Raw genomic sequence first — 12938 nt, 5'->3', positions numbered from 1 at the left:
TATTTTTGTTACCTTTGTTGTGTATCAGTTAATATGTTTCATGGCCATTGGATTGTTAAAAATCTTCTCCTTTCCTGAAAAACCTAAATGCAGAATTTTTTTATGCCTCTGTGCCGTCAACAGCCGTTGTTGGAGGTATTATGTTTTTGAGTTGCCCGTCTGTATGTCCGTCTATCCGTACATACAGTACGTACATCCCACCCATTCTTGTGAACGCAATATCTCTGGAACACCTGGAGGGAATTGTATTACATTTACAAATGTTAGTCACACATGGGGTTGAAGGATTTCCCGTGATCATAAAACCATGACTGACTTATTAATTATTTTTTCTTGGGAAAAAAACATGATTTCTAAAAACAGAACTGCTTTAAAAATTGAGCAATTATTTCTAGTTTTCCTATTTGTTAGATTATGAGTTGGAAATTTTAGAAATAACTATTACTCTTAAAAGTACACTTAACACAAAACAACACAACTCCAACCACACAGAATCATTTGATCCCTGTTTCTGAGAATATCCTCCTTAGTTATAATATGTCTTGAGTGGTTATCAAGGAGCATAACTTGGATGAAAATAAGAAACATGGAGCCATTTTGGCAAGTTTTTTTGGTGGTTTGGATCATTGTTGTTGGATGTTTAGTTGTAATTTTTGGGCGATCTTCTGCCCTCGATGCTCCACCTGCTCTGCATTTACATTTACAGATGTTGTAATCCATTCGTTCTCACCAGTGAACTATAAGCTGCCATTTTAGCATGAAAAATATCTGGAGGAAACCTGCAGCTGAAAAGATGATCGAAGTATGAAGCCGTGGCTGTAGCGCGGCAGTGTTAATGAGGTTTGAAGAAGACTAAAAACACTTTGTTCCTGCAGGTATTTTACCTGAGAAACAGGATTAGATTAGCGGCGAGAATACACAGAACATACAGTAATGTCATTTCCCAGATTTCCCAGTATACCAGCGCGTTCTCACTCCCAACTTGTCAAATGTGGCAGCTTAGTCAGTGTCCCTACGCGTCAAAGTCCACGTACCCTTGTAGTGTCTAGGGGAGACTCCTGGGTACCCATAGAACCCATTTTCATTCACATATCTTTAGGTCAGAGGTCAAGGGACCCCTTTTAAAATGGCAATGGCAGTTTTTCCTTGCCAAAATTTTGCATAGGTTTGGAGCGCTATTTAACCTCCTTCGCGATGAGCTACTATGTTATAGTTGCTATCAATGGATTCCTTAGGTTTTCTAGTTACATATGATGCCAGTATCTTCACTCTGCTTTAAAACTGAACCCTCTTCAACCTCCGGAAGATCTTTTGCGTTAAAGAAATTAGTGGCGTTAAAACTAATTTGCGTTAACGCGTTAACTTTGACAGACCTAGATGGGCTGCAACCACAGTCTGAGGATATAGACTGTAAATACCCTTTCTGCTCTTCTAGAGTGCTGTTATTATTCTTTTAGCTGGATTTGTAAGCACTGCAGCAGTCAATAAGAAACACAACCAAGACTAGAAACAGGATAAACAAGTCAAACAGCAGAAATAAGGTAAACATGATGGAGAAAGGCCGTGAGAATATGTGTTCTGGTCCTGTTTTCATGAATCTGTGAGTGACAGGAAAGTGGCTTTCAGCTGACCGTTCAACAAATTTCATCACTCAATGAGGATGAGGATTCACCTTCAGGTTGTTTGTGGATGACGAGGGAGGACAAATAGGGAAGAAAATGCTTCAAGTACACATTCATATTGGAGTTGCGGTATAAACCACCTGCAGAGAAAAAGTCTGAAATCTTTTCTATTCCTGGTTGTTTTGCTATACCTGTCCTACCTACGCAGTCAGTTCACGTCTTCGCCATGCAGATAACTAACCCTCAACATTTAATTGATGCCTTTTTTTGTAAAAAAGTTTTGTTATTTTCTTGTTGCAATGCAGTCATGAACAGCAGCTATTTTTCAAGGCATCTCTGCCATCCCGGTTTTGACAGTTGGCCCGTGTTATTGTCTCGGCTCAACAATATGGAAGATGTTCAGTAATGACGGTTGTTTTGTTGAAGGGAGGATGTGGAGGAATGGATGTCCTTGGTGCAACAATGCGTACATTAGCCCTTTACAGCGCCGACGCTCTTCTTCTAAAGGAATATTTTGGTTGTAAACAGGCTGGAGCTTCCATTACTCTTTCCATCGTTGCTTTTCCCCTCATCTTTATTCTCCTGTTTTCTCCTTACTGTCCTCTTCTCTTTCCTTTCTTCTCCGTTATTTTCTTCTTTAATTGCTCTCTACCTTCAGTCCTTTCTTTTTTCATTAATCCTTTCTTCCCTTCCTTTATCTCTTCTGTTTATCTACATTTTTGGTATTTTTGTCTGTTTCTCAATCCTTTTCCTACTCCTCCTTTTTCCTTCATCCTTCCTTTCTAGCTTTCTTTACTTTTTCCAATCTTCTGTTCTCTCTTTTCCCTGCTTTACTCCCTTCATTCTGACCTTCTTCACGTCCTATTTTCTCTACTCTTTCCCTTCTTTCTTCCCTTCCTCTCTCTGCCCCTCCTTACTATTCTTCTTCTTCTTCTTCTTCTTCTTCTTCTTCCATTCTTTAACCTTTCACTCCTGTCTTTGCTTCCTCTCTATTTTTCCTTTCCTCTCTTCTTCTGTCTCTTTATAGACTTCTTTGCATACTCTCTTTTTCTTCTTTTCTTCCCTTCATCCCATTGCTGATGTTCTAATCGTCCTTTATTCCTCTCTCGTCCTTGCGTCTCCTGTTTCTCTACATCTGTCTCTCTTTTCTATGAATCCTCAGCTGCTTTCATGTCTCTGTCTTTGTCTTTCCTGATGGACTAATAGCAGCATTTTTTTACAATCAGCCGTTATTGAAATTGATGCCTTGAGAAGAAAGACTTGTGAGCGTTGAAGAACCGGCTGGTTTAATGCTGTTTGTTGTCAGTAAAAGGAAACTGAAAAGGCGCGTTTGAAAGGCCTGATGAGTCGTACTGCAAGGCCACGAGTACGAGCCGCCGCCGTGTCGTTTCTCTTTCTCCCCGTCTTACATCTACAAATACCGACCTGAGTGCATCAGCATGGGATTCAAGGCTGGTTGCACTTTTCTCTCACATGTCCTTTAGTCGTCAATAGCAGCGGTCACCAGAGCAGGCTAACCTCTGTCCACTGGAGAGTCACTCAGCCCGGATGCAACGGCACCTCTCGGCTTTTCTGTCTCTTCTTTTTCAGTTTAAAAGCAGCAACTAAAGATATCTCACATCTGCCTCCATTTATTTAGATTTCTACAGCTTTTAACAGGTCATCCATCTTAATCAGATCAGGACGTTTTGGTCATCGAGACCTTTATAAGACATTAGACACACAGCAGCTGAATAGCATACGGTGCTTATAAAAGGGATTCACTCTCCTTGGAAGTTTCCATGTTTTATTGATTTACAACATTTAATTAAGTAGATTTAATGTGGCTTTTTTTACACCGATTCACAGGAAAAGACCATTTAATGTCAAAGTGAAAACAGCTCTCAACTGAGTCATTATATAATGCTAAATGTTTGCATAACCTCCATTAATAGGCCACACAGAAACTGTCACTGGTGCAGCCGTTTAATGAGTTAAATGGAGATCACCTGGGTGTAGTCAATGGGCTTTAATTGATTGTAGTATAAATACACCTGTTTCTGGAAGGTCCTCCACTATGAAGAGAAAGGAACACAATAAAAGGTGATTTTAAAGCCTTAAAGCCTTTTAAAGGCCTGTACGCAACGGGGGCGTGACAAAAAAACAGCATGAAAATGTGAATTACTAGTGCTTTTATTATGAAATACAAGTAAGAACAGAAGGAGTAGATCTGGTCTGCGTTGCCTTTGTCAAGGTTGAAAGGAATAATAAAGTTTGCCGTCTTGGTTCGGACCACGGACCCTCCGTGTTGTTGTTTGATAAATATAGGCTCAACCTGTTCCGCACAACGTAATTGGTTGTTTCCTTTATTAACGGTATGAAAGCTCAGAAAAATCATCCTTGTTATGGAAAAAAATATATAAAATGTGCTTTTTCGTTTCGCACTTGATTGACCTGATTAAGGTTAAGGAACGACCATGGTCGCTCTTTAATGATGTCACTTTACTTCCTCCTGTGCTCATAATTACTTCCGCTTTGGTACATAAGCAAATGCCATTTTTGAGAATTTGCTTAAACAGCATCAGCTGTTGTGTTTCTTCTTGAGAGATCAGACATGAGATGCAGACATATCTGCATGTTAACAGAAATGTTCAGTAGTTGTCAGTAGACCCATGTTTGTGTACTGAAACTAAGACAACTTCCTGTTAATATCTTTGACTGTTTGTCACATCTCTCTGTGTCTCTTAGGCCTTCTCGTGGTGGCCGGAGCTGATGGCCGAAAACGCCGAGACGTTTCTGTCTCTGTACAAAGCCGACATGGACGGCGCTCTGCAGGTCCAGCCTATCGACTCCTGGGACAGCTTCCCGTTGTTCCAGCTCCTCAACAACTTCCTGCGAACTGACCGTGAGTCTGAGCTTTTCTTTACCAAAATGAGAACTTAATTAGCTTAAGAAGGCTACAACTGGGGCTTAAAGCTCAATAAAAATAAGATGCATTGCAGCAGGAGTGCAATTAATTATTCAGTTTTTGTTCAGATTAAGTAAAATCTAGGGCTGTCAATCAATTTAAGTATTTAATCATGATAATTGCATGATTGTCCACAGTTAATCGCAATTAATCGCAAATTAAACACACTTTGTGTTGTTCAAAATGTATGTAATGTGTCAAGTATGAAATAACCGTATCAATATGGGAGTGAGCAAATATGATTGCTTTATGCAAATGTACATATATATATATTTATTATTGGAAATCAATTAACAAAAGCCTTGACATGGACAGACTAGAGCCAACAGCCAAAATGTGACAGATGCTCACCGATGGTCGAAATTGTGGTGTGTCAAGGCCTTTAGAAAACTGTAGGCGAGAGGAAAAGTGGTGTAAACTCGGCATAAGTTGAGTCACTCGTGACCCACTCAGTTTCTCCTGATCTGGAGAGGCACAGGATGTAGTTAGTTATCGACAGGGTCCAGAGGAGAAATAAATCTCTTCTTCATGTATGTCGGCGTCTCTCTGCTGGTGTCTGTGAAGGCTTGTTGACGCTACCAGCTATACCGTTATGAGCCACGCTACATTAGCTTAATGTAAAGTGCCAATCATTAAAGCTGTGGATCAACTCTCCTGCTCAAAATCAGTTCGCTCTGTGTGACATTTAAAAATGAGAGCAGATCGGCCACGCCTCCATCAATCTGTCTTTATACTGAACATGTGACCTTTTTCTTCTCTGATGACATGCCTCGTTACAATCGTTATTGCACATGCGATGAACTCCTGCCTGTCTCATTTACCGAGTGGAAAATTAAGCGAATCAAGTTCAACGCAGCAGGTTTACTGTGATTTGAGCCGTTGACCAACTGAGAGTCAGAAACAGTTCAGTGTTTCATTTCCTGCTGCCTGTAATCACAGATTCACTCTGCCAGTTTCTGTGGGCTCTGAACCAACAAGTGTCAGATCATCCACACACACACACACACACACACACACACACACACACGCACAGGGCTGCTTCAGATTTTCTCCAAATTAAATTCGGTCAGTTTTCTCTCTGGTGGGGAATCTGAAAGTGAAAGATCCAAACTGAATCCAAAAAATGTCGTTCTAGTTTCACACTGATCTTACCACCAATCACAGACTGTATACATATAAGAAGTGGACGTAGTCACAGTGATGTCATCAATCGGTTTGTGGACTGCCGTTTTGGAGCCTTGAGTTCGGCATTTTGGCCATACCCATGTCGTTTTTTCGCATGAATAATGTGTATGTACACAAATCAAATAGATTAAATTTTGTGACTATTTCACGAACTGCCGTGTTGGAATTTACCCTAAGAGCTAGTTAACGTTGGCTGTTAGCAGCTGGTAGGCAGCACAGTCCTGTATGGAGCTAACAGCTAACGTAAGCTAACTCTCCTCCTGCCGATTTCAACACGGATTTGTTGTTCACAATGTCACATTATCAGGGGGAAAAAAAGGGTGCGTCCCCTGGACGCGTCAATAGTGAGTTTACTGCGTCCCAAACACATGGGACGATGTTAGTCTCTCAAGTCCTGATGGTACCGGTGGTACTATGGACAAACAAGTACCATCACATTTTCAGAATTTTGGCATTGATTTGTTCCTGAAGTATCGGTTCTTGTGACATCCATAAACTCATGTTTACAATGTTTACTGAGGTAATAAATCAAGTGAGAAGTAGGCTCATTTTCTATACAATCAGATTTCTTTTTGCAACCAGAGGAGTTTCACTTTTCAGAACCAGAGGTAGCCCACTGCCACCACCTCTATTACCTTCACCCCAACCTCCCACCACACATACACACTCCCACTGAGAAAAGGACATTTACTTTATACAGCCCATAGTTTTTTCTGGGTAATGAATTCTTAACACCTTCAGCTGGAAACACTTTATAACTGCATAACTTGAAATGATGAACGTGGAGAAATTTGATCGTTGCAACAACAAATTGGTGCCGAGATTCACCTGCACAGGAATAAAACTACACTAGAAATAAGAATTACCCTTGTGAACCGTCGCTGCCAACACTCAGCCACTGATGCATTTTAATTTCTTTTCATACTCCCGCCCTTCATTGTTTGTCATGTCTCTAAAACTCCATCTTTCTGGGAGGAAAAGCCCCACACGGCACATGGTGTCGCCGCTAAGAGCGCTAATTAACACCGGTGACGCTGGAGAAAACAAGGCTTGTTAAGAGACGAGGTTAACAGCACCTCGCACGCTCCGCCGGGGAAGTAATTAACACAAGCAGCAGAGAAAGCTGTCGGGGCCGGAGGAGGGACACGATCACCTGACCCATCTACCAGGTAGGACGTTAGCACGACGTCAGCCTTCTGTCTCACCTCAGTGTCTTCACTCAGCTACTATTCATTTAGTCGGTGAACAGGAAACTTTTCAGAAGTTGTTTTTCTTCTTCTCAGCTTGAGTGATAATTGGTTACAGTTTCTACTAAAGTTTGATTATTGCAATAATGCCGTTCAGGTCAGATTTTTGTCCACACCATTTATATCAATGAGCGTAGGCTGAATATCAAAAAACACCTCTCTGTATAACTCAAAACAGTTCAACAGAAACTGCAGCCACTAAAACGATCATCACCTCTGAATCATCAACACCTCGCTAAAACAGTTTCAATACAAACTGCATATTAAACTTCAGGTTATACTAGTTTTAGCTAGGTGTGCCTAATAAACTGGCAACTGAGTGCATTTTCTGGTCCTGAAGAAACTTTATTTCGTTTAAATTGTTTACTTTCTACAGTTGAAAAAACAATAAATTACAATTTACATACTGGACAACCTACCTGTTTCACCTGTACACCAACTAAACAACAACCCAACCGGTATGGAGGACTTCTACTTGTCCATTAAAGTTGTTTTTGTTTTGTTTTTTATAAGTTAGGGCTGTCAATCGATTAAGATATTTAATGATGATTAATCACATGATTGCTCATCATCTTTAAAGGGAGATTTGTCAGGTATTTAATACTCTTATCAACATGGGAGATTTATGCAAATGCATGTGTATATTTATTATTGAAAATCAATTAATAACACAAATAAATGACAAATATTGTCAAATCATAACATGGCAAACTGCAGCCCAACAGGCAACAACAGCTGTCATTGTGTCAGTGTGCTGACTTGACTATGACTTGCCCCAAACTGCATGTGAATATCATAAAGTGGGCATGTCTGTAAAGGGGAGACTCGTGGGTACACATAGAACCCATTTTCATTCACATATCTTGAGGTCAGAGGTCAACGGACTATGCCAGCTTTTTCCTCGCCAAAATTTAGCGTAAGTTTGGAACGTTATTTAGCCTCCTTCCCGACAAGCGAGTCAGGTTTATCTAGTTTCATATGATACCGGTATCTTCACTCTAGCTTTAAAACTGAGCCCGCTACATCCTAAAAATCACAAGTTGCATTAATGCATTAAAGAAATTAGTGGCGTTAGAACGAATTTTCGTTTACGCGTTATTATCGCGTTAACTTTTACAACACTCATATATAACTTTAACTTAAACTTTGACTCAAACTAACTGCTTCATGTTCCACGTGCTGGGTCTGAACTTGGAAAAACTGCTTTTAATTTTAGTGCACCTCGCTCCTGTAGCAAAATACAGCACCTCCTTAAAATCAATTCACTTATACCTTTTGAACATTTTAGAAATTTGATCTTATATCTCCCAACTTCTACTTGTAATTGTTTTATATAACTTTTTTTATTTTACATTTTAATCTGTCAAATTATCTACCGTAATTGCAAAATTCTAGTGCTTTTCTACTTTCTTCTTTGTTTTTGTCATTGACTCGTTGTCAGTGGTGTCTGTAGCTCAGTGGTTGAGGGAGTCGTCCTTTAACCGCAAGGTTGGTGGTTCGAAAATGTCCTTGAGCGAGACACTGAACCCCAAGTTGCTCCCTGGGCGCATTACAGCAGGTCACTGCTAAAATGCTTAGGATGGGTTAAATACGGAGGTAAAAGTTCATGTATGTATCTGTATTTATATTACGGTTATAATAAAGTTAAAATTTACGCCATTGTTAAGTCAATTTTCACCGACACTAATGTATTGATAAAAGATGGAAGCTGAAAATAAAGAAAGATTAACTTTGAGATGAGATATCATCATTTCCACATGATCCTTCACAATCAGTTTCCATCAATTCTGTGGATTTATGAATATTAAACCATTTTCTGGAGCATCTTGACACAACAAATTACAGGAATAAGGAAATATCTTTTGGACACCCACTTATTTTTGTAATGTGCTTTTCTACGTCTCAAGGTCCCAGCGGTGCGAAAAAAATGATGTTTGAAACTTTAAAGTGTGACAGACATCAACATGGCACTGCTGTATTTCAGGTTGTTGTGGCATTTTCTTCCCTGATAAACAGAAGCATCTCACTGTGAAGATTTCATTCGACTGCTGGAGAAAAATCGTCTCATTGTTTCCTCCATCCGAGCCCTCCGTCGGCTCCGAGGCTTTGTCTCGGAGCCAGCAGAGATTTGGCGAGATGCGAGGCGTTATTTAACATGGCTGATGCCAAAGTACCTCGAATACAGTAACAGACAGGCAGGCAGATAGACAGACAGCCCAAGGGCACTGTTGGGAACAAAAAAACTCAGCGTTTCATTATGTGAAGAACACACAAATCTCTTTCTTTTGTGGCGCATATCTTTTATATTTTTTCTAATTACCATCCTCTGTTAATGCCGTAATTATTCCAAGTGTCAAAACATTAGTCAACTTAAATTGGAGCGTAATGAGGCAATAGACGGAGCAGAAACACAGAATAGGCGAAATCATAGTTTTGACTGTTTGCACAAATGAGGTCTTCCCTCTTTGATAATTATGTCTGAATTGAGAGGAAAGAGATTCGTTTGAGTTCAATCCCAATCAGATACTCGTTGAGAAAAGTAAAAAAGGTTTGGAGGATAATGGAGTTTATTTAGAAGTTGCCTTTTTTGAACCTCACAGTGATACAATATGAACAATCCTTAACTTTTTTTTAATTGTTCACAGCATTTTTTTTTTATATTTAACTCGTTCAGATGAATCAACAAAACCTCCGCAGTGACCGCCGCTCGGGTGATCTCAGGTGACTTAATATATCTCATCAACTCTTTGAGGATTGTCTTCAACAAGTGTATTATCTCTCAGTTGTTCTGTAGATTATTTAAATGCTCACTTGATTGTCAGCATGTGAAGGCGAGCGCTTTGCGAGGGAGGCTGGTTTTCACTCTCTGGAGGGCAAAAAGGCTAGTGTTAATCATGACGGAGCAGAGCGAGAGGAATTAAAACTAATGAAGCCCTGAGAGACCAGCCTGCTCGCTTCTCACCCAACACTCTCTGTCTTTGTCTCTCCTCGCTGTGGACTGTTAGCGTCTCCGGGGATTTATCTGTCTGTTTCACTGTCTTTCTCAAACCCACAAGGAGGGGCTTGGGGGGTGTTACAATATCATGAACACCTGTGCTGTCACATTCTGTCCTTGAAGTACAAATTCTACCTTTTGTACGGTTTGTCGTGTTCAGGTTTGATTGAGACTTTCAGGGGTTTTTGTCTGGACTGCAGAGGGCCAGCCCTACAAACGCAAAAGTCTTTCACTGAGTGATGAAGTTACACGATCGGTCATCCGAGTGTTGGAGTTTCCTCATTGGCCGTTGATCTTTCAAAATGAAAAGGCGGGAACAGTCCTTTATGCAAATGAGCTCGTCCAGCACGATGCGTCCGTCTCACGAAACTTGGACCAAGCTTTCAAACTAGGCGATCTAGTTCTAAACTGAAACCAGATTCAGCCGTGGCATAGCCTGTTTCTCTCTTAAAATGTTTTTGAGAGGATTGTTTAGACGCAATAACAGAAAGTTTACGAGCAGGCCACCATGTTGTTTCCTATTTGAAACGGCGAGCAGAAAACCAGGGACCAATCAGGTGCATTCAACGATTGGGTACGTCACCACTTGAACATCCAGTTGAGTGGAGCAGCGCGTCCTCTATGTACTCGCCGGACCTGGTTAACATGTACCGCTTAACATTATAGGCATGACCGCTGACTATTTCTTATCAGGAGAAGAGGTTTAAGAATGTAGCCTGGGTTTACCCTTCAAAGAGAGACCATTCATTTAAAGGAATATACGTAAATCTGCGTTTAAGTTCCACACCAAACTGGGAAAACTATTTCTTTATGGATGCGTCTTTGTGCACTGGGACATATGTCATGTTGAAACAGGAAACACAGTTTCCCAAGACTTTTAAGAGACATTTTGGGGATTTTGTTTATTCAGTTTCTACTCAAGAGTTAGATGAAAAAGATTGATACCACTTTGCATCTGCATGGAAAATATCAGCCTACATCCAGTAGCCAGTTAGCTTAGCTTAGCACAAAGACTGGGACAGCTTTGGTTGAGGTTGGGGAAAGATTGCAGTATTAATAAGTGTTAATAAAGTCAACATTATCCGTGCAGCATTATGTCACTTTCAGATCATATTTGCCGCTGCAAATTAGTAGAATATAAACGTTATCTGGGGACATTGTTGTGTCGTTTGTCTGTTTCAGTTTTTATGCAAATGGTTTTAAATTTGCTCACCGGGTCTTCTTGTTCACAGTTCACCTGTGCAACGGGACGTTCCACAAACACCTGCAGGACCTGTTCGTCCCCCTGGTGGTGCGCTACATCGACCTGATGGAGTCGTCCATCGCTCAGTCCATCCACCGCGGCTTCGAGCAGGAGACCTGGCAGTCCGTCAAGTAAGAGTCCTCCCACCTGTTCCCCTCGCCGCCATGAGTGATCAGCGTTAGCTTTAGACGCCCTGTGTACTGCAGTGCTCTTTTCAGCTGCTGGTTAGAGTGTGAAGAATCCTCCATACAGTAATGAATACAGTAATGATAGCGCGGTACCACACAGGCTCAACTATTCATTTACAGATTTAAATAGGTGCGTTCAGGTACAACACAAAGCAAATATTTGTCTCTCTTTATTTGTGTGAAGTTTGTCTTTCCACTCGGTGTTGATTTTTGATCTCCAGGTTTTTTTGTTTTTTTTCTATTTTAAATTTTTTTTTTTCTAGTCTATTTTGTTGGACGTTGCACAGAGCTGATTGAGCCGGGCAGGAAGTGGAACAACTAGAGCACCCGGTAAATTTAAAAAAAAATTGCAGACTCCCAATCTTATCACATCACTATAGCCACAAATCTTTGATCCATGTCGTTCATAACTGGACTTTTAATGGTATTCAGTAGGAAATAACAACAACAATAAACACAATTAAAACAGACAGAAATCAACAAAATCTGCAAGTTGGGCAGACGCTGCCAGTGTGGTATGACGCCGTGCGGAGGACGGAACAAAACCGTGTCGCAGCCAGAACGTGGCGCAGACGTACCCGGTGGAATCGAGGTATAAGATCATTTTGTGTGTGATGCACACAGGCTAGAGAAGCCATATTGACACACAGGTGGTACAAATCCGATTTTATTTTCAGCCACGTTTTATTTATTAAAGTGGTAAATTGATTCTGTTAATCCATAAGTGTTTTTCAACACCATATTTCTGAATCATCTTTATCTGATTCTCCCCTGTCCCTCTGCGTGAGCTCGGTCAGTTTCATTTCTCTTTGTCCGTTTTACCTTCGGTTTACTCTCAGCAGCGAGGATTTCTTGAAGTGTGATACTGGCTGCTGCATGAATGTAACAGAAACAATAAAAAGACCGAACAAATCAAACGCTGTACAGGACCGCCGAGGAACAAAAGGAGTCAGAGCTGAATGTACAGCACAGACAGCAAGGACACACTGCAGTCAGGAACAATGCTCTGAGAGCGGCACTCTTAAACAAAACACAGCTGAACTGAAAGAGACTGAATAGAAGTGAGCAGTGACTTTTCTGTCTTTTAATGGTGTTTGCTATCGATCAATTACTGCAGGCAGAACAAGTGGCTGCTATTATACTGTATGTTACTATTCTTGTGTGTGTGTGTGTGTGTGTGCTGTAGTTACTGTCTCTGTTTCTTCTCCTTCTCTTTTATGCTTTTAACATTTTCCTTTTCCGCCATCCATCGGCGCTGACTCCGACCCGGCAGGTCGTTAACTAACAATCTAGCGAGCGTTCCTCTTCCCAAAGTCCCAAGCCTCCCTCTCACGCTGCCACAGATGCCCAGCTTCTCAGCACCCGCCTGGATGGGACCGCTGTATGAGAACACGTATGTATGGGGGGTAGGTGGGAGGTAGACTAAACTAGAGGTCTTCACACTAATCTCACCTGAATCCAAGATGGTATCCATCAATAAGAGATACCCAGACCTGAACCCAAAGACAATA

General features: G+C 40.9%; 1 protein-coding gene across 6 annotated transcripts in view; it reads left to right on the top strand.

Moving 5' to 3' along the window:
- cadps2 (Ca++-dependent secretion activator 2) overlaps nt 1–12938 on the top strand; it is a 206243-nt gene that overhangs the window by 152561 nt on the left and 40744 nt on the right. For 4 of the 6 annotated variants that reach the window (XM_074633523.1, XM_074633521.1, XM_074633525.1 and 1 more), the window contains exons 18-20: nt 4350–4506; nt 11229–11370; nt 12701–12820. In XM_074633523.1, the coding sequence (XP_074489624.1) occupies nt 4350–4506; nt 11229–11370; nt 12701–12820 (419 nt within the window). The remainder of the gene's footprint in view (nt 1–4349; nt 4507–11228; nt 11371–12700; nt 12821–12938) is intronic. The other 2 variants (XM_074633527.1, XM_074633526.1) reach the window with 1 other exon arrangement.

This window comes from Sebastes fasciatus, chromosome 4, assembly GCF_043250625.1.
Source record: "Sebastes fasciatus isolate fSebFas1 chromosome 4, fSebFas1.pri, whole genome shotgun sequence".
Classification (NCBI taxonomy): domain Eukaryota; kingdom Metazoa; phylum Chordata; class Actinopteri; order Perciformes; family Sebastidae; genus Sebastes; species Sebastes fasciatus.
This window is presented reverse-complemented; position numbering and strand designations above follow the sequence as displayed.